The 21,711-nt window shown below is 39.1% G+C and overlaps 1 protein-coding gene across 9 annotated transcripts in view; it reads left to right on the top strand.

The window, feature by feature from the left end:
- PLXNB2 (plexin B2) overlaps nucleotides 1-21,711 on the top strand; it is a 257,923-nt gene that overhangs the window by 222,748 nt on the left and 13,464 nt on the right. For all 9 annotated transcript variants that reach the window (XM_075742895.1, XM_075742891.1, XM_075742862.1 and 6 more), the window contains 14 exons: nucleotides 1,644-1,780; nucleotides 2,425-2,592; nucleotides 4,199-4,307; nucleotides 6,047-6,274; nucleotides 6,743-6,919; nucleotides 7,375-7,514; nucleotides 8,576-8,676; nucleotides 10,893-11,122; nucleotides 12,115-12,296; nucleotides 13,072-13,138; nucleotides 13,252-13,398; nucleotides 16,740-16,896; nucleotides 17,863-17,963; nucleotides 18,808-18,892. In XM_075742895.1, the coding sequence (XP_075599010.1) occupies nucleotides 1,644-1,780; nucleotides 2,425-2,592; nucleotides 4,199-4,307; nucleotides 6,047-6,274; nucleotides 6,743-6,919; nucleotides 7,375-7,514; nucleotides 8,576-8,676; nucleotides 10,893-11,122; nucleotides 12,115-12,296; nucleotides 13,072-13,138; nucleotides 13,252-13,398; nucleotides 16,740-16,896; nucleotides 17,863-17,963; nucleotides 18,808-18,892 (2,029 nt within the window). The remainder of the gene's footprint in view (nucleotides 1-1,643; nucleotides 1,781-2,424; nucleotides 2,593-4,198; nucleotides 4,308-6,046; nucleotides 6,275-6,742; nucleotides 6,920-7,374; nucleotides 7,515-8,575; nucleotides 8,677-10,892; nucleotides 11,123-12,114; nucleotides 12,297-13,071; nucleotides 13,139-13,251; nucleotides 13,399-16,739; nucleotides 16,897-17,862; nucleotides 17,964-18,807; nucleotides 18,893-21,711) is intronic.

Raw genomic sequence — 21,711 nt, 5'->3', positions numbered from 1 at the left:
TTGGATACAGTTTTATAGATTCCTGCTTCTTGTTAAAAACCTGCTGATGGCTCACCGAGCTTTGAAGTAAAGTGCAGTACCTGAGTCCCCCTCCTCCCCGCCATTTGTGGGCCCTAGGTTTTGTAGCTGTAAGCTGACACAGAGATGGCAATCTGTGCTTGAGCAAAACAACACGGGGAAAAGGCTTTGCTGCATGATTTGTAACGTGTGGGCTTGTTGCTCTCTGTTTCTGTGCAGGGCTTTTCCCCCTTAGAGTTGGATATTGGTGCAGTGTGATGGCGGTCAGGGAAACCCTCATCAGCAAGGGAAGTTTTCAGACTTCTTTGCTCTTGCTTTTTTGTGTAGGCTTCACACAAAATAGCCTCAAGCTTGGACTTTATTCAGGAGGAGGAGAGAAGATGTCATTTACAAATGTAGATAAGATTGGGAAATAAGCTTATTGCTTATTTGACTCATTTAAGGAAAGCTTGTGTTTGAATATGGATGAAGAAGCACAGTTACACATCAGAAAAGGCATTGCCTGCTCACAGCCTCCCTATGCTGTTGACCTCGTGGTATGCTTTAGCAAATGCAGGGTCCTTTGTAGCGGTGTCCCTGCCACACACTTGGACCTGGCATCCTATCTGTGTGCGCAGCGCGTGCAGCAGCTGGCTGCGTGGAACCACCTTGCTGCCTGCCTGCACAACGGCTACCACCCCGGCACGAGGGCTGCGGCACGTCTGCAGGCATGGCCAGGCCATGGAGTCAGCAGGCAGTGCTTGCTGGAGCCGGCTGGTAACCCATCTCATGCGGCTTGCATGGCTTCAGTCATCCTCTTGATTCAGCAGCTTCAGTGTGGTCCTGAAAAAGGATGCTTTTCTCAACTGGAAGCAGGGACTACTTAGCAATGAAGTAATTAAATCACACTGTTCATGAAAAGCCCTCACTGTTAATTTACAGTATTTGTCATAGCTCCTGGAATACAATCATGGAAACAAAGACTGAATTGAGAACAAAAGGAGGGAACTAATTTGTGAAATTTAAATCTCCAACAAATTTCATAACAATTTGAAGCATGTCTGCTTATTTCAATTGATTTTAAGAAATCCCCTCCAAGGTTCTAGGTGCATAAAGAAATTTAGCGGGTTTGGATTTTCTTTCTTTGCAAGCTTGTTGCTGAAGAAAAGGATAACAATTTTACCGCAATTAAGAGCCTTATAGATAAAGGGTATCTTAATAATCTTTCTGTTCAGTACCAGTTTTGAAAACCTTGCTCTGTTTCTCCTGTAGCTGACACAGAATGTAGGAAAGGGTAAGGAAAGATGAAGGCAGACTCAGCTGTAAGGAATAGAGAAATCCATCCAGAAGCTCTCACAAACTTAATGGCAGTTAACTCTACACTTTGTAAATAGGGAATTTTAATTCATATAAAACCTCATAAATACAGTATGGAAAAAACAAAAGTACATTCACAACATTTGTTTCTTCCTTCAGCATGAATAAAGAAAGATTTTTTTTTCTTTTATAAGAATTGTCTGTTATTATTTTAATTTTATTCTTTTTCGTGTAGTAGTATTAACCTTCTGTTAGCTATTATACCAATTAATACTGGTGTAAATTTTATTTTAATTTTCTCAATTTGTTTGACCATCTCCTCTTTGCAGAAACCTCATCCTTCTGAAATAACACCTGGAAGTGGTCCACAAGCGGGTGGAACCACACTTACCATCACTGGTACAAACCTGGCCACTGGTTCCAAGAAGGATGTTCAGGTTTCAGTCGGTACTCAGCCTTGCAATGTGTATGTACCCCAAGGAAGTGACAATACAGAGCTGTATCCTAACAAAGCACTAACCTTTTCTGGCCTTTAGAAATTACACAAATCCATTGTCTATCTCTTCATGACTCATCCTATGCGATGGAGCTCTGCACGTAACATTCAGACAGAAAGTCTCTTAGAGGCTCCAGCTGGAAGAAGCAACTGGAAAAACACCGAAGTGGGAGAACTCAGATATCCAAAGAGTTTTCTAGTTTGGGCTTTCTGTGCTTGACTGGCTGCTCCAAATCCATCCATGCTTTCACTCAGCATCTCCTCGGTGGTTCCATATAAAAACTTAATCTTCTAGTGCCCCTTCACTTGTTCCTCTGACTTTTTTTTTCCTTTATTATTTGCTTCCCTTCTCTTCTCCCAAAAAATAGGAATGACACAAAGTATGCCGACATTGTATTGTTCTTGTGTTTGTACACTATTCCTTTTCATATCCCATATCTTTTTTAAAGACCGTAAATGATCTGAAGAAAGTGTTGTTTCCTCTTGTAACTATCCAGTGCCTAGCAAAAATAGAGCCCTTTTTTGTTGCTTCTGGGGTACTACAGTAAAGAATACAAATCACTGTAATGTTAGTAACTGAAGGTGTTTACTTTTCTTTTTCTTCTCCAATCTAGCACTGAATTTGGAGATAAGATCGTTTGCATTACAGGACCTAATAGCAAGGTTGAAGATGTTAGAGTCACAATGAACTATGGGGGCACAGCAATTAGTGTACCAGGGATGTTTTCATACAGTGAGAATCCTACTGTCACCAAGTTCCTGCCAGTAAATAGCTTCAGCAGGTAATGAAATGTTTGTCATAACTTCATTTACAATTAGGTTAAAATATGTGTAATTTACAATAAACCTATTACATATAGAACCATTTGAAATAAAAACTCCCATACTCCATCCATGCACATATTTACATAGAGTTTGTGAACTTTCTTGACCGCAGCTGATGTTTGAAAATATTCTGTTTATCTCCAAGCTTTAATCCCCACTTCAAAGCTAAATCCTGAAACCAGAAAAGGTAATGAGCTTCTTTTAAATGAAGATGTCTCAAAGAAAAAGATTTGAAGCATTCCAGCATGATGTCAGGCATTATCTTTGTGTTACTTACAAATCTTTATCCTATAAGGATAACCTATGTAAAAGGTTTCTGATGAAAAGGTTTATAACAGTTCCTCTGTTCAGCTTTTAGAAAGTAAGCTGGAAACAGAGGATGGTTATGGCTTGTCACCTCTTTGTCCGATAAGGAAAAAAAAAAGTATCTTTTGAGAAAACCTAGATCAGGGTTCAATAACGTTTTTAAAAGGTATGCTCTCTTCTGTGGTGGTACTCACTAACACCCCATCTGGTAGCTGTTTCTTTTGGAGAAAAGCTCACCTAGTACTAATGGTGAAACCAAAGAAATGCATGCCACTCTTGTATTTGTAGCAAAATGGCAAATCATCTATATAAAAGTCCTTGTAGCATACCTCTGGTTCTGGGAGTCATTCTGTGACAGATACAGGGACAAACTTGTGACCTTGATTCACATTGGTCTCCACCGTTCCCTAATATTCTGGTCTTTCTGCTTAGTAGGGTACAGTTGGCAGAGAGAGACCATGATGTTTCCACTTTCTTTCAGTAAAAAGAAGTGTAACATTGTGACCTTACAAATAGGACATTAAAAATAAAATTGGCCATGACTTCTCTTGGAGAAATTGGTACCTGCCTCCTTGAATATTGAGCAGTCACTTATGTGAAATAGGATTTGGTTTTAATATTTGCTTTTGAGTTTTTGTTTGGGTGGTTTTGGGGCCTGGAGGGGTTTTTGGTAGATCAATAGTGATTTACCCCAGGGGATTTAAAAGACTTCTTTTTTTCCTCTATATAAACCGAAGCTGTCTTTAATGGATTGCCTTGAGGATTGCTATCCCTCTGAATCCATGTTACTTTGATGACTTTAATTCCCAGTGGCAACTTCCATGCATTCTTCTTCTTATGCGAATACATTATTTTTTAAACAACGTGTTACAAATGAAAGGGAATAGAGAAGGCAGGTCCCTACAGACCTGTGGAAAATACACTCTCACCTTTGTCTCTGTGTGGAGTGATTTTAACAAAAACATTGGTGAAGTAAAGCACACAAAGATAGGCACCAATGAAAAGCCACAAATACTGACAAAGCAATTTGTTCGTTTTTATTCTGCTGTTTTAAAACAAGTTTGAAGTTTGCATTGCTGCTTTTAATTGCTATGGTCACCAATAGCTTCAACAGAAGTCTCTTGTGTAGGCCATTTAATTGTCATATAGGCATTACGTAGCTGTTTTCAGTGGAAGTAGTAGCAGTGCGGGATATAGCAGACTATAGCTGTGGTAGTTTGCCAATGACTTGATTTCTTTTTTAATTCTGCCTTTCAGTGGAGGGAGAAATATCACAGTAACCGGAACCGGCTTTGAGCTCATCCAGAGTTTCTCGTTGGTGGTATATGCAGAGCGTCCAGAAGCAGGGAAAACGAATCTCAAAAGGGTAATTTTCTTTCTTTCCCCTCAAAGGCATCTCACTGGGTGCATAACATGTAATCTGTTCAAAAAAATGCATTTAAGTTTGCCCACTGGACTTCACTGGGCTTGGAGTGGAATAAGGTTTGATTAGATTTCTGGGTCTGTTCAGGATTTCCATGGAAGAAGAGCCTACTTCTACTATCTTGACTTACATTCAGTTGTACCTTGAAATCTTCTGCTTTAAAATTATTTTCATTCCATATGAATAAGGACAGAAGAATTAAATTTTGAGTGGTAAAGTGGATGTATTTCGGAATTTGGAAGTGTTTATTTTTTCTTTATCTTTCTCCCTCTTCTCATCCTGCAAGCTTTAGAGATTTGCCTGAAACAGGGCCCAAATCCAGTCAATGCTGAGCACTCAGCTTTGCACAATCAGTGCCTTTTGTTTTCTCACACCTCAATGAACTGAGTCTTTTCTTTCTTGCTTCATGCATGTACCACCTATAGCACAGTCACAAAAAGCTGTGAAAAATAACATTAAAAAAAAAAAACTGAATCCTTGTTGCATCTCATGTTGAGAACTGACATTACTAATAGTTTCAATTTCCTACGCTTGTAATGAAGATCACAATTTAATGCAATGATTGAGGACTTAAAAGTGATCTTCCAGTAAGAATGTTATAAGACTTTATCTAAGGCTGGCTCTTCAATTTAAGATTGTCTTGTGATCCATATAGAGTTGGTAATGTGCATGTTTTGTATTATATGCATGATTCATCTTTTAGAGTATGTCAAAGCCAGCTGGATTTGAGTCCTTCAGAACCCTGTCCTTAAAGAAATTTAAGAGGAAAACCACCTATGTTTCTTAGACCATAAACTGCAAGACATAATTATCTTGATAACCTTAACTGCTGGGACAATCTTAAAGTCTACTTAGCATTCTTGACAGTGTTTATCAACATTTCTTACCCCCCTCCTTATGTATGCTTAGCATCTTCTCAGCATGTTAGCTTGTCGGCGCTACATACAGCACACATTCTTGGTTAAGACTAGAAACTTTTCTAATCTTTTGTTTTCTTTCCCCTTATATGGCAATATCAGAAATGTGGGGGAGAAGCTGCCAAATTGCATTGCGCAAAGCGAGAAACTGAGTTGGTGATAGAAGAAATGTTGACAGTTCCTATTAGTATTGGTGGCTGTGGTTCATGTTAATGAAGAACTGAAGGAGTTTCTAGGATAAAAACATTTGTATAACTGGGGATGGAGGACAGGTTAACTGAACTGTTACCTTGAGTAGTTGATTAACAGTTGGTAAATTTTATTACGAAATTTCACTTTAGTAATTGTATTGAATTTCAGCAAGGTTTTTTAAACTGTCAGTAGAAAAGAATCTACCTGAGATACTTAATAGTACAGAAGATGATCTAGATTAAAGCTGCCATGTTAACCTCTTAATCTTAGACCAATTTAATGATAACAGCCCAGTGTGGTCCAGAGCCAGAGAATTTGGAGACAATGGAAACTGATCTGTAACCTAAGCTTTTTCTGCAGGCAGCTGCTAGAACATAATAGATCAACAATTTATTCCTATCAACAAATTTGTTTAATTTTCTTTTTGGAAAATACCTCATACAATGTTATTTCTGCTGTATGGAGAGGATATAAATCCAGTGGTTTTATTTCTACAGTCTAAAGTTATCAACAGTTATGTGTAGGAATGAGTCAAACTCTAAAATGTGGATGTTCTTGTCTTGTTTCTCACAGTTTGATGGAAAGCTTGTTACAAGACTCAATGAAACCACGGTGGTTTTTTCTTCCCTACCGATACTGGAAGACCCAGAAAACTATAACATTACCACTGTTATTCTAATGGATCATTATGAGTTGGTTGTAAAAAATGAGAGCCACTCCTTTGCCTATGTTGCAGACCCAACCTTTGAAAACTTCACAGATGGCATCAAAAAACAAGTCAACAAACTTATTAATGCAAAGGTAAACTTGTCAAGAGATGGTGGTTGTTCATTTTGTCCTTGAAGCGTGTATGGAATTTTTCCTTCTTTTCTCAAACCCTTAACAGCTGCTTGGTAGCATACCCAAAATGCTTGGTAGAGTCCCTTACCTCTGCTAGATGATGAATATTGTCAGCTCCCTTTGCCTCCCCGCCTCCCCTTCTCAGAGATAGTTGCTATCTTCTTAGCCATACTTTGGGTTTCCTGGGCATGCCCCATCCTGCTGAGCCTGGCATTTGGAAATGCCCTCTACCATAGAGCTCCCAAGAACTGGAGGGGACATCTCTTCTCACATCAGGAAGGAAGGAGAGGAATTGAGTAACTCCTAACTACTCCGCTCTTCTGTACACTGCAGTGCAAATCACATCTGCTGCTAAAAATTATCCAAATGGAAATTTGCAACTCAGGATTTACTTTGTGATGATGACCTAGCCTTGTATTTTCTGTCTAGGGCAGTAACCTGAACAAAGCCATGACGATAGACGAGGCCCAGGCTTTTGTGGGTGACGAGCCTTGCAACATAAAAACACTAACTGAAACAGACTTATATTGTGAGCCACCAGAAGTACAGCCTCAACCAAAGAAACGGCAGAAGAGAGATACCATCAATAACCTTCCTGAATTCATTGTAGGTTACCTTTTCAATAGAATTTAATATCACTTGTAAGTGACACTGATACAGTGCTTCCTCACTGAAGTAATTTGTTCTCCAAAGATGTTGTAGTACTGTGAAGAAACTCCTTGAAGTTCTTTCTTCGGCTTCTGCCCGCTGTCTAGAAGATGTCACACGTAAAGAGCAGTCCCAAGCTGCCAAGTGCCTTCTACCTTTATTACATAGGAATGTAAAATTGTAGCTAGGCAGGCTGGGGATTTTTCTTCCTTTGCTAAGCAAAATAAAATTACTTCATGGAATAAAGTGCTAGTGACCTAAATTTAGTATAAAATATTCCAAAATTCCTTTGTTTGGCAGTTTGAGCTAGAAATTGACTTAGTGAGAATTACTAAGAATTTAGAGTGCAACTGAGAAGTGAACCACTGTCCGTTCGCACTATTTGAGATGAATGTCTGTGCTTATCTAATTAGGTGAAATTTGGACTCCGGGAATGGATCCTCGGAAGGGTGGAATATGATACTCGTGTGAGTGACATCCCGCTGAATCTTATTTTGCCACTGGTACTTATTCCTATGATAGCAATCATCGTCATTTCTATAATCTGTTACAGGTAAGTTTCTTTAATTAGCTGGTTTTGCTGTCCTAAAGCTTTCAAGGTACTACCTGTTTGTTTTCAGCTCAATCTACAGAAATTATCTTTTTTATGGGCTGCAGAGTTAAGAAAGGCACTTAACAGCTGGAAATATGTATGAGCACTGATTTATTCCTGTCACGCACACCAAATTCCTTGGTGTCAGTCAGCCCAGTCCGTCCTTTATACATAAGCACAACAATTGGTCTCAGGCTTGCCAGGTGCACAGTTGCAGACTGAGTTGCACACGTACATTCTTGAAATGGCAGCTAAAGTGCCTCTTGTGAAGGAGATGATAACTTATTCTGTATACATATCTGTCAGCACTTACGCTGCCTTGGTCAGCACTGTAAGTCTGAGCTGGATGGATTTGGCTAGGGGGTCATTTTGGCCTTTCCAGCTGAGATAAGTGTTACCCACACACAAATTTCATGATTAATGGCGAAATTCATGCTTCACAAGGGGCCAGAACAATGTCTGTATTTCGCTTAAGACCTATTTAGCTCAATTTTAAGGTTAATAATGAGGGCCGCATACTGTCCCTCAGGAGGGGGTGGATTTCACTCTTGTGGTGCATATCAATATAGCCAAATCAGTGCTGAAGTATGTGCTGTACAGCACTGATGTTCTCATGGACCTCCTACAACCTTCTCAGTTCAGTCCCAGACACACTGCTGGGTAGCTCAGAGCCAGTGCAGGATGTGTTGCAAGCAATCTTTGTTTAGTACATACAAATTGAGTTTCTGTACTTAATATGTGACTGAAAGCATATGTAGCTACTGCTTATTGGATTTTAAATCACTGGCCCAAGCGTGCTTTGAAGCAGCAGGCCCGTGATAGTGCCAGGTTGATTTACATGGAATGAAGACTTGGTCCACTGTTGCTGTTCTCCTCCATTCTCTTTCTGCTGTCAGTGTTTAAAAAGAAATCAAACCCAGGAAAATGTCTTCCAGTCCTTTGGCTTCCAACTCAGAGCTGTTGCAAATTATTTACTGTTAAAGTTTGTAACTTTTTTTAAATCTTACCTCTATTCTATAAAGACGCAAGAGCCAACAAGCAGAACGAGAGTATGAAAAAATTAAATCACAACTTGAAGGCCTGGAGGAGAGTGTCAGAGACCGGTGCAAAAAGGAATTCACAGGTATGACAGATATTTGCACTTCTGTGGGTCCTCCTGAGCAGTCAGAAGATGGGCTGGAGCAATGGTGCTAGCTTGCTAAAACTATCTTCTGGAAAAAAATAATTAGTAGATCTTAGTAGTCTTGATTACTGACATTGACATACAACAGATATTTTGTTATTATATATGAAAGCAGTAAATAAAATAGGGAGCTGAGGTTATTAAAGGAAATGGATAGTTTTAGTCTAAAGGAAGCACAGAGTTAGCAACTGAGAACTAGAAACTATTTGAGATTGGGGTTACTTACAGCCATTAATGAGTGTGGCCGTTGATATCAAGGAAAAAATGTTTTAAAGTGACTAACCATGGACTTACTATTAGGTCCAATGGCTGTATGTGCCAAGTATGGACATTAAAAACTGTTTTCAGAGCTGCAAAATTTTTTTGCAGCAATCAGCATACAAAGGGATAATTTAGCAAGCTCACAGGAAAGAAATAGCATTTTTCTGTTTATCGTGGGAAAACCTTAAGCTTGATTTGAGGAGCTAGCTAATTGTTCTGTGTAAATGTAGAGGCATCATCCCAGGGAAGGCAGCAGGAGGTGTGAAGGCTCAGCATTTCTACATGTTGAACTACTCATTGCAATGCTTAAATTAGGCATCTGAGTGCAAACATTGCAAATATTGGCCTAAATGATTACCATGAAATGTCACCTCATTATCTGAATTAGACTTACTGTTGGGTCATGTTGAAATAATCTCTACTAAAAAATAACCCACATGCTTTATTTGTAAAGAGAAATAGATTCTTTCATATTGACAGTGGCTAAAAAGCAGAATTGAATTAAACAGCAATTTCAGGTTAGAGCTTGAAATTAATTTAAGAAGCTCAGGATATCTCAAAGATTTCAGCCATGCTGGAAGCCTCTCCCAGTCTTGTTTTGATGGCATTTCTGGGACAGGATGTTCTTTCCTTGTACCAGCTTGCTTTCTCTGGAAAACCAACTCCTTCCAGGTTCTAGACACAAAACAGAAGCAAATCTTTGAATCAAGAATTATTCCCAAATGGGCTTCATTTCAAAATGGATTTTGAACTGTGAGAGGATTGATCAAGGTTAACAGCCCTCCCTCTCACCACCTGTCCCATGGAACTTCATACCCGTTTCTGAAAGAAGAAGGTGTGTTTCTCTTGCTGACACTCCTACTAGGGGGCTACAAACTCCCACTGTGTGTTGGGTTGAAGGTTTCCTCTCTGCTACACCAAGCGCAAATACCAGGGAAGTAGAATGCACATCCAAGGAGTAATCCAGTTCCTAAACTGCATCCACCTTGGCTGACAGTAAAATGAAACACTGAAGTGAAAACACATTCTGGATCCATACTGTGAAACTGTAATGTCAACAGCACCAAATGCAGACAGTCTAAAATACATGGGGCCAAAGATAGGTGAGGAAAGGGACATCAGGGAGGAAGTACAAGTACCACAAAGCTGGAAATCACAAGATGCTTCCTCCCTTAGCTTTGCTGAATGCTATAAAACAAAGCGGTAAATGAATGAATAAGAGCAATAAAATTGCTGAGACAATAGGTCACTATATTAATTAACACGCTCTTCTAGTCAATCAGCAATATTGGGTAATTGGAAAGCCTTCAGCTAGAATAGCTGCTCCAAAGGATGATTCCTTAATTGTTGTCCCTTTTAAGAACTTCAGAGCTTTTGAGTCCATCAATGTTTCCATCAATTTCAATGAACCATTTAACCTTCTTCCTTCCTGCCATCCCCTTCCTTCCAATTAAATTAGCATGCTATGCTTTACACTTTAAACTTTTCTTTCCTTGATTGCTATGTGTTTTTTAAAAGAACTTTTATTACTACCTGGACTCAGAGGGAATAGAATGTGCATTGAAAAAAAAACCCAAGAAAACTATATTGCAGTGTCTTTTTTGGCTCTGCGCTACAATCCTACATTCGTATATATGAACTCAACCAATCATTAAGGCCCTTTTTCAGACAGGCAGCAATAAGGAAACCGTCTGTGCTAAAGGCAGTTATTCTTATGTCACCATAGGATTAGCTGTGGTAGTAGTTAACAGGATAATTGATAAAAATAGCAAGAGAAAATGTGAGATGAAATAGAGTTTTTGGTGTTGAGTTGCTTTTTCTCCATTACAAGACACCCAAAGAGATCGTGTTGCCTGAAAAATCTGCAGGCTTTTAAACTGTATTGCATATTCCAGATCTAATGATAGAGATGGAGGATCAGACAAATGATATCAATGAAGCTGGAATTCCAGTACTGGACTACAAAACCTATACGGACAGAGTCTTCTTCTTGCCCTCCAAAGACGGAGAGAAAGACGTGATGATTACGGGGAAGCTGGATATACCCGAGGCCAGGCGGCAGACTGTGGAGCAGGCTTTGAACCAGTTTTCCAACCTCCTCAATAGCAAATCATTTCTCATTAATGTGAGTACTGAGGTAGATTCGCCTTGTCTCTTTGCTAGGCATACCTGTGTGTGCAAGACAGTAGGTTTGCAAGCACAACTGAACAAAAATTATTAAAAATCAATTATTTTCATACAGTTCTGGTTCCACAGTAGCCGCTGCAGATATGTGGCATCACAGGCAGAGCTTCCTGGTGGGGCAGAGAAGCAAGATCATATTTCTGTGCCAGGTCACATAGTATGGAGTTAGTCAACGTTGCAGTGGCTGTAGGAAAACAGATATTATCTAATCTGGCATAAAAACTGCTGTTACAAGTTTGGTTTAGCCTTTTAAGAAATGTGATCAGAGAATGCTGATTCCATCCTGGTTCATCATGGGAGTCACCTGTGGGCAGGCATCTGCTGGATCTCTGTCCCAGAGAGGCAGAGCCTCCTCAAGTGGCCTATTCATCAAGACTGATGAGTGCTTACAGCAGCTCTGAAGAGACTTATAATTGCTCACTCTCAAAAACTGAGGCTGATTGTCAGACACCTAAATATAGATTTAGGCTTGAAACTTTTTCTCCTTTTTTTAAATGAAGCTCCAGTGCTGAGCTAGTTAATGGTAGCATTACAGTTTATGGCAGATGAGAGCGCATTCCCAGGTGTGCTTAGATTAGTGTCTTTGTAATTTGATGTGAAAGGACTGGGAATTTGGGGGAGAGGGGAGTTGATTTTCTCTTTTAAAAAATTGTCACAGAACACCTTTTTTCATTTAATTAAAGCATCCTTTTTAGATAAGGCTTCAGTTAAAGTATATAAGCATTCCTTGGGTTAGTCCAGTACACTATGTGCGTCAAATTACAGGCAACATTTTCTTATAGGTAGTTTTTTCAAACTTCTGAAAACTTTTCCATTCCGTGCTTAGCAGATTAATATTAAAATTGTATTGCTTGTCTTCTTAGTGCAGACAAGTGCTGAGGTTCTTCAGAAACCTGTCATCGGTCTTGGTCTAACATTTGTTTTCTGTTTCAGTTTATTCACACGCTGGAAAACCAAAGGGAGTTCTCTGCTCGAGCTAAAGTGTATTTTGCATCTCTACTGACGGTTGCTTTACATGGAAAACTAGAATACTATACTGACATCATGAGGACACTGTTCTTAGAACTGATGGAGCAGTACGTTGTGGCCAAAAACCCAAAGCTGATGCTAAGAAGGTTTGAATGATTGCCATATTTTCTCTGGTTTTCTGTAAATGTATTTCTTTTGCAACATCACTGTATTAAAATGCCAGCTAGCCATGAAAGTCAGAAATAGCCTGGCCCAAGCCTATGAGGAAGGCAAGCTCACCAGGAATAGCCGTGGAAGGCACAGGCAGGACTGCTGTCAACAGATTTCCTCATTCAGATACTGTAGTGTAGAATCTGCATTGAGATTACTGAAACATTTACCTTATTTCAAAATACAATACCAAACATTTAATTTACTTTTTAATCTGATTTTATTCCAAATGATCTAGCATTTATACCACACATCATCTCCATAATGAGCACACATAATCAGCTTGCATTGTGCATTCAGTGAGGGCTTGCTCTAGTGTTTTTAACCCTGATGTTATCCCAAATAAATTACAAAAGACCTTGCTCTGTGTATGTTGTAGCTTTGTAATCTGTAGGTTATTTCCCAGTAACTGCACAAGTGGGTTAATTTTTTAGCTCTTACAGCATAGACCCAATTTAAGATTTTTGCATAAAGCATGTGTGCTTTTCAGTAATGAGCTGAAGGTACCCAGGAATGATGAGCAATACAAAGCACTTATCCTAAAGCAAGTACATGCTCTCAAGACTCTATAGGGAAATCATTGCATTAGGAGAGTGCATGCAGTTAAGCATGTAAAAACATTATATTTCAAGCAAGTGATGTTTTTCTTTAAAAGTTTGTCATTAAGTACCCTTACCATACTCAGGGTTGTTTTTTGGGGTTTTTTTTCAGATCTGAAACGGTTGTTGAGAGAATGTTGTCTAACTGGATGTCTATTTGTTTATATCAGTACCTCAAGGTAAGAGTTGAAGTCTGTTGCCTGTGGGGGTTTTTTTATCAATAATACTTAAACATGCTGCATTGAGTATATGTTTTGGTTTTGCTTTATTTAATTTCCTTTCCTTTAAACAGGACAATGCCGGGGAGCCTCTTTATAAGTTGTTCAAGGCTATCAAACACCAGGTAGAAAAAGGGCCAGTGGATGCTGTACTAAAGAAAGCCAAGTATACATTGAATGACACAGGCTTACTGGGAGATGATGTAGAGTATACGCAGTTGGTAAGCAGAGCATGATTAATATATTATAAAATCAGTTTTTCTTTTAAAATTAAGTCCTGTAGAGTTAAGTCTATACATACTTTTCTGGACTACTGTGATCTGCATAGAAATTCTGGTCATGGGCAGGACTGTCAATAGTTTGACCAAAGCAAGTCTCCAAGCAGGAAAACAGAATTATAAAGTCTCTTCTAAGCAGTAAATCCAAGTCCTGCCACTGTAAAATGCATTTCAGTAAATCCCTTTCATAATTTTCAAAGTCTGTCTGAACAGTGATCGGGGTGTTTGGCTCCTTCCCTTTTCCCATCTAAATTAACTGGCAATTGATTTTTGCAGAATTTTTGCACTAACATTATGCTTCAACTTGGGGTTGTCTTTCTCCCTTGTGATTGCTGCTCGTCAGCATATCAAACATCATTTTAGAGATTATTTTATTTGTATCCCAGGATGAGGTCCTCTGCAGTCCTGTGAGAGATAGCTCTGCAATCTCCAAAACACTTTATGAACCTATTTCTGCACTTGCTCCCGTGTGAGTCGAACTCTCCTGAACATGGGCAGCCCAACTGGCATTGAAAGGGGTTTATTTCCACCTAAGGAAATAATTCCCTACGGTGATGAGGAGAAGCTGCCTCTACAGGCAGTTCTGGAGACCCGTGTTAGATGCTTCAAGTGGGATGAAGTGGACATCCTCCCCCAGGAATTCCCCCTCTGAGCTCCACTACCCCCTGAATCTGATCACCAGTGCCATGGTCCAGTTCTCTTCTATTACAAATTCTGCTTTGACTTAATTCTGTTTATTGCCACAAATTTCCAGCACTTTTTCAACCAGACTCCAGCACATGGATTCACTGTCTTTTTAAAAAACTGAAGCAGCCCGCTCTTTAGCTGTTTAGGGAGCATAAATTCTAGTTTTACTCTTTCCAACAGTCTTGCTGGTTTTCTTCAGTATACAATGTAAGGCATATCAAAGATGCACAGACTGTCCTTCAAAGACAAACACAGCATTTTTTTCCCCTCTCTGATTCCTCTTTTATTGACATGTTAGGAGCCATTTGTGGTTGTCTCCAACTGAGAAAGATGCAGTGACATATCTGCAATGTGAAAAGAGAAACTTAATAAAAAAGCTTTATTAAGTCCTGGTTAAAAAAAAAAATTCACCATTTTCTGTATTCTGAAGGGATGCTGATGGGAGGGCTGATGTGAGGAGATTGCTGTAGGACTTTCACTCACAGAATCACTAGACTGTGACCTAGACTGCCTGGAGGAAAATGGTGTCCTGGGCAAGAAGAAATATTTTAAGCTCAATTGATATTTTGGGGATTAGTTGAGTTGTCATCTTCATATCTAAGCTGAAAGCGTCACCCATAGAAACCACACTGACTGGCAATGCTGGTTATATTTTCTCTTGTGTACGAAGAACAAAATTTGCTTGCACTGTACATCGTGTAAGACTTAATGACAATAATTCTTTATTCAGTCTGTTTCTTTTCACAAAACAGCCAATGCCTGCAATTAAGCTAAATGAATGCAGTGTGAAAGCAGAAGATTTGTGTATGCAATCAGATGTGGGCACAACAAGCATACTAGCTAGATATTAAACATTATAACATTGTACAGTAGCAACATTTGGTCCAGATTTACAGATTACCCTTCAAACAAAGATTTTATGTGTGTGAGTGCATGGAAGATGATGATATATATATGTGTGTGTGTGTATATATATATATATATGATCAAAGATTATGAAGGGGTTTACTATTGCTATAAATTATTGGGATCTCTGGCACGATGATGACATTGTTGTGGTAACTGTGAACAGTTAGGGAGCATTTGTGCACCAAGGTAGGTTAAAGCATGAGTTAATTAGTTCACTTCTGCCTAAAAGTGAGACACAGTAGGAAAGTATGGTATAGAGCAATTGTCTGCTCTCTAATTGTTCTTATTTAAAAGATGAATCTGTTTTGCATCACTGGTTACACTGACATGCTGCATACTGAACTAGCAGCAAAATCATGTCTAATTACCATAAAGCTAATAGGAAAAGGAAGGTGAAATCTCATGATTAGTTTGAGAGTTCTGTCAAGGGACAGTACAATCATGTTTAATTTGACTGCCGTATGGCATAGCTTTTCTTCACTGTTTAAAAATACCAGCCATGCAAGTTTATTTCTGAAGTTTGAGATGATAAATTCAGGCATTAGGGTTGGCAGGACCGTATGTATCTGAGAGCTGCAATGCTTCCAATGTGCCAGGCCTCCAAAGCTACCTGTCTGGCAAAAGATCCACGAGGGCTCTGAGCTGTTGTACTGATTCAGCTAGTGAAAGAAAGAGGCTTTTCATAACACCTATTTGGTTTTGGTGGGGTTTTTTTTCTTTCTGGGGAGCTTTCCTGGTCATCGTTTTCTCATTTGCTTTTATCTGTATTAAAACTGACACTTATATAGTGAAGCTACTTTAAAAAAAATCACTCTAGATTTAGCAAATTACAGGCTTTCAAGAAATTCTCTTCACCACTAAAAAAACCCCATGTCAATACTATCAGAAAACAGTAATATTTTAGAACTAGCATAAGCTACTTAGGTATATTTCCTGGAGCTATTAGAGTTGTTGTGACAACAGTAACCAGTAAATGAAGTCTTCAAACACTAAAGATCATATAAATGGCTTTTATATATACATATATATGTGTATGTGTGCATGTGTGTGTATTTATATCTATCTAATGAACAGCTGGTCACAGGAGGTAAAGTGCTGAACAAGTCACTGCTCATCAGTTGAGCCATGTTAAATCACCATATGTACAGGCCTAGTCCGCTCGACTTGAGAAGTAAAACCACAACTGGGGAGACAGCATGAAGGAAGGCAAAAGCACACAGTTTTCTGGGAGTTCAGCAAAGTGCAGCTCAAATGATTACTGGGAACTCATTAAGTTTGGGCAGTGCATTACTTGTGCTTTTCTATGTTCCAGGTTATCGGGCTATATGAGAAGCACGTAACTAGTCAGTGATGCAGCTGCTTTGTTCTTGTGTGTCCCTCTCTAATAAATTCCCAAGACTCAGTAATAGAAGCTTATTAGACATTAGTAAATCCATTCTGCATCTTTTCTGTTTTGTCATAGTAGGAGGAATTATGATAGCTGAAATTTATGATAGCTGGTTGGCTGCATAACAGCGAAGGATCCCTCAAATAATCCATACTGCCATTGCAAATATGTGCTGCTGTGCAATAATTATTGCACAATGAATTTTAGATATTGTTTGCATTTCAGTCATACAGAAGAACAGATTCAGAAATAATTCAGTGCTGATTTGTCTTGATAAGCATGTATATTCTTTTTTTTACAGACAGTAAATGTATATGTACAAGATGGAGGAACTGATTCCATACCTGTGAAAGTGCTGAACTGTGATACTATATCACAAGTCAAGGAAAAGATAATAGACCAAGTCTATCGAAATTTGCCGTGTTCTCAGTGGCCAAAAGCTGAGAGTGTGGTTCTTGGTAGGTCACTACTTGTGATACAATATTGAGCAGGTGAAACGTGTGGTTTTGTATTTTCCCAAAAAATGTCTATAAAAGCAGTTAAAAGTTGAATTTGTGTTCAGCTGGATGCAAAAATACAGCATTTTGCAGCAATCTTAATATGCATTAAAAATTAATGCTTTCTTACAGAGTTCTTTTTCCTGACTCTTTGGTGTACTGTCATTAGTGTGCAAAGAGCCTGTTAATGACTGTTAGTACAAATGTATTCGTGTCTGACAGAGTCAGTATCTCAGGTACTAATTAATGTGATAATGACAGCATGGACAATTAACTGAAGGAGAAGTAATGATGCAATTTCAGAAACTGGTACTGATTTTGACTTGCCTTTATGATGGTTATTCAGAAGAATTATAACTTACAGGAGCTGCATTTTTAGGGGATGATGAGCCACCCAGCCTCTGAAAATCATCCTCCTTGAAGGCTTTCAAAATTGCTGTTCTCGAGGAGGAAAAAAAAAAAGACATAACTTAAAAGGCCTAATAATCTCATAATAAAAGCTCCAATTAATAGGTTTGCAATATCTGCGTTACTGCCTTAATCTGAAAGTAGAGGATGTAATTCTTGCTCTTCAGAAAATCCTAGTAAATTCCATAAAAACGCCTTTTCTATTCCTTACAAAGTCCTGCTCTATTTTGGAGTGGTAGCAGTTCTATTATATATATTTGTAGTATTCTATGCAAAGGAATTTAACTTTCTATGGAAAATAATCAGAAGTCATGTGCATGGGTAGGAATGGTTCATGCAAACTTCTGTAATAAAGGTCAAACTATTAAGTAATAAAAAACACACATTGTGGCATGTGCCATATTGCTTCTTTTAACGTTCCACAATGCGTCAGTGGGTCTCTAAACCAAAACATTCTTGGAGTAGTTATTTTTGCATGTGGTTTAAATCTGTTTTTTTCTCATTTTAATTACCCCTTAGAGTGGCGTCCAGGTTCTACTGCACAGATCCTCTCAGACTTGGATTTAACATCCCAAAAAGATGGCAGATGGAAACGTATCAACACACTAATGCATTATAATGTAAGGAGGTGTTTCAGAGCAGTTGTTCACATCTGTTAACTGTTCCCTAGTAATAAGTAAAATCTTTATTTGTTCTTAGAGAAACTTCTGTGCTACTTAATAAAAAAAAAACCCTTAGCTCTGGGTCTAGGCAGTAAAAGCTTGGGAGCATGAAAGGCTAGGTCTAGACATGTTGCCTAAACATTTTACCCAAAACATAACACCTAAATGATAGCATTTTGGTTTCCTCATCTCCTTTGAACATTCAAAAGCTCCTTTTACTAGGTCTCATATTCATCTCTTCTTTTCTCTACTACTTCCTGCCCCTGAGAATTGTCTTTGTCCTTGCTCTGCTGCTAGATTTTGGGTTGGTCTGGTTTGTCCAACAGCCCAGTCAGGAGAGCAGATGTTGACGTTTTTGTACTGCCTGGTTTAGGTTTCGTACTGTTCACTCTACCAAGCGCTTGGAATCCACATATCTTCCCTTTGTATGCTCTTTATTACTTTCTAACAACAGGTATCCTGATTAGGAAAGATGGAATTTAGTTAGATTTCCCTCAGAAACTTCATGATAAACCTCATTTTTATAAAAAGGGTGCACACACCAGATTGAGGAACCACTGAAGTCTTGGAGATGCTTCTAGCATTTTCAGTAATCTGAGAGGAGATGTTGATGGGATCTCTTATTAAAGGAGAGCGAGGGAGAATTGTAGATCCTGTTGCCCAAGAAGCCTTTGAAGGGCAGCATTAATTATAGGTCCAGATTCCCTGCTAAGATTACAGAAATGGCAGTTTAGGTGTTGAGAAGGAGGTTCAGTAGTGCATACTTCTTTCAAGTAACATCCCTGTGTTTGTATTTTCAAAGGTCCGAGATGGTGCCACACTCATCTTATCAAAAATGGGAATTTCCCAGCAGCCAGAGGATAATCAGCAAGATGTCCCAGGGGAAAGTAAGTATCTTGTGGCTTCACTACTTCCCAAAAAGACTAGAAGTCAAAACCCATACAGAGTGACACTGCTGTCTTGATCTTGTTTATCAAGCATGTCTGTGGAACTAAATATTCCACACCAGACTATATAGGGCTTATTTGTTTTTACCCACTGCACACTTGCAATTGTTTTCTTTGTCCTCATTATAAGTGTCTTAATAGAAAGCACTCTTAGCAAGCATTTCCTTGCATATTTTATTTCTTAATCCCACTACATCTATAGTCAAAGTATATTTCATCTTGCCAAAGCTTCATCCCTTTTTCTCCTTCCTTCTTCCTTTTCTTACTTTCCTCTCCATATTTCTTCCACTTTTTATTAGACTAGAATTGAATGCAGTGTTCTAGATGAACCACAGTAGAGACCAGCTCCCCTCTCTGTGACATAATGGATCTCATGTAATTTTTTTAATTGCATTGCTTACAACTATGTTGCCTTGCAAACTTAGCTCTGCACGTTCATATTTTGTGTCTCCCTCCCTTTGAGTGATGTTTCACCAGCTATGCTGGCTTGGTTTTTTCCAGGGTTTGCTGGTTGGCTTCATTCGTTCCATACATGTTATCTCTTTAGATGCAGTGTTTTCCACAATTCCTCTGTTCTTTTTGAGGTTTGCAATCCACTGAAAGTTAGTGTTAGGAATTTCCTTATAATGCTTCTTCTCTTTCACATCACAAAAGCAGCCATTGCATAATTCTTGTATTGCTGTATTGCAATGCTTGTATTGCTGCAATATGCTGGACTTCTCAACACAGAAGACAACCTGTTAGCTTGCAAACCCTCTTCTAAAGCTTTTACTTCCACATGTTAGTATTCTTTCTAGACCAGTTTCCTTTATCTCAAAACCTCTTGAGGCACAATATCCATTACAGCCTAAAATGTACTCAGATTTTTATGGAAATATTTACTTGTAAATTTATGTTGTCGCATGTCTTTTCTTTACATTTCAGATGTTCAGTTTCTCCTTTTTTTTATCCTTATATTCAGTTATTTTGCACAAGGTAGAAGTTAGATTTATGGAACGATAATTGTTGAGATCATTCTTCCTTCTATGAACTCATTTGATATGCTTTTCTGTCTAGCACTGATTGCAAAAGCCGTTGCTTCACCTAATAGTTTCATTCCTTTAAACAGATTTACTGATCTTAGGTTTAATAGGTTTCAAGGGCTGGGCAGTCAAACAGATTGGAAATAATATGCCAGAAATGTACATTTTTCAAGAAGATGGCTGTCAGCTGATAGCTCTGACATGTATTGCTATTTACCAAAAATGTGCAGACTTCCATTTCATTTGTGTTGAGTGCTGGCCAGAGAATTAGGACAGGCAGAATTACATGCCACTTACTTTTTACTCTCTCCTCCTGGATGCTTTCTGTTGAGACTTTTTCCAACATCCTTGAAGGGTCTTCTGACAGTCATGGCTACACCTCTGCTGCTGTCCTCTCACCCCTTTTCTGCAAGTGCCCACCACAGTTGGCCAAGTGGTGACTACTCTGTCACAGCAGGTGCGAACCCAGCGCAGCAGCTGAAAAAGCCATTGGGTTTAATATAGAGGGCAGTGAAGTACAGCCAGGCAAGGAGCTGATTCCTAGTCCCTGTTCAGTTTGGTTGTAGTACTGGCTACACCAGTAGCTGAGGTAACTGCTGAGGCGGTAGTCAGCTCCGCTCTAAAGAAGTGGAGTGGACCATGAATGGAGCCTGGTGGTTCAGTCTCTGTTCTGGGCTCCCAGTCTTCATCCTCCCCACCTTACTACCCTTGTGGCAGGCAGTAGAGGATCAGACCATGCGGTTCTCCTTTTTTTTTCTCCTTCTCTATGATTATATCTTTAGCTGTGATTTAGTATGATGAAGCTCTTTGAACATGCGTGATCTGTACTCCAAGATGAACTCCTTAGTCACATGTGTGGCATACCTAATTGTAAAGGAAAAGCAGACTTCTGGGGGCACCGCTGTCACACGAGGGCTCTCATACACGAGAGAAAAATCTGCAGAGAGAATTCAGATTCCAAAGTATGGAGTAAAGACAACTTCCACCATGTTTCTTCTCCACACCTTGGCTTGCTCCATGGTAGTGTACAAATTTGGGAAGGCAGCATTTCATGCCAGACTAGCCCATTTTCTTTAGCACCGAAGGGTCTTCAGAGCTATCTGGTGCCAATTTGTTCTTCTGGAAAACTATAAAATGTTACAAAGCTAGTGCAAAATGAGAGCCCGCAGTGACAGTGATTTGTGAGACACTGTGTATAAAAGGGAGAGGAGAGGATCAGAGGCTTCCCCTCCCACACATACACATTTATATGACACAGAGATTTACAGGGTTGGAATAAATAGAAATCCTATCCTGGGTCTATGAATGAGGCTTGTGACGAAGTGGTTTTCCTTTTATCCAGAGTCTCTCATTAACTTGCACCTTTTGCATTGAGAAGTGTCAGCTGAAGCCATTGACTGTCTGCCAAAGTACTAGGCTTTGCACAGAACAAAAATGTGAAAGCTTGTTCAGAGATGTTGCTCTAAAACCTGGCGTTGCTTCCATGCTCTTTTGATTCACAGTTTCTAACAGGAAGACACTAGAAGCTGGAGGTTGTGACAAATTAAATGCAGCATCTTTTGCTTCTGGAGATAATAAATGCAATTACTAATTTGTATCAAGATGGAGAATGGTTTCAGTGATTTCATGCTAGTATTTCTGTACTGAACTATGAGCCAAAAAACCACACTCTGTTATTCTGGGGTTTTTCTCTGGGTTGGTTTTTTTTTTTTCCTTTTGTAATGGTGAATAAAAATA

The sequence above is a fragment of the Balearica regulorum genome, chromosome 1 (genome assembly GCF_011004875.1).
Source record: "Balearica regulorum gibbericeps isolate bBalReg1 chromosome 1, bBalReg1.pri, whole genome shotgun sequence".
NCBI classification, from domain to species: Eukaryota; Metazoa; Chordata; class Aves; order Gruiformes; family Gruidae; genus Balearica; species Balearica regulorum.
Note: the sequence above shows the minus strand (reverse complement) of the source record. Positions and strands in the feature narration are given on the sequence as shown.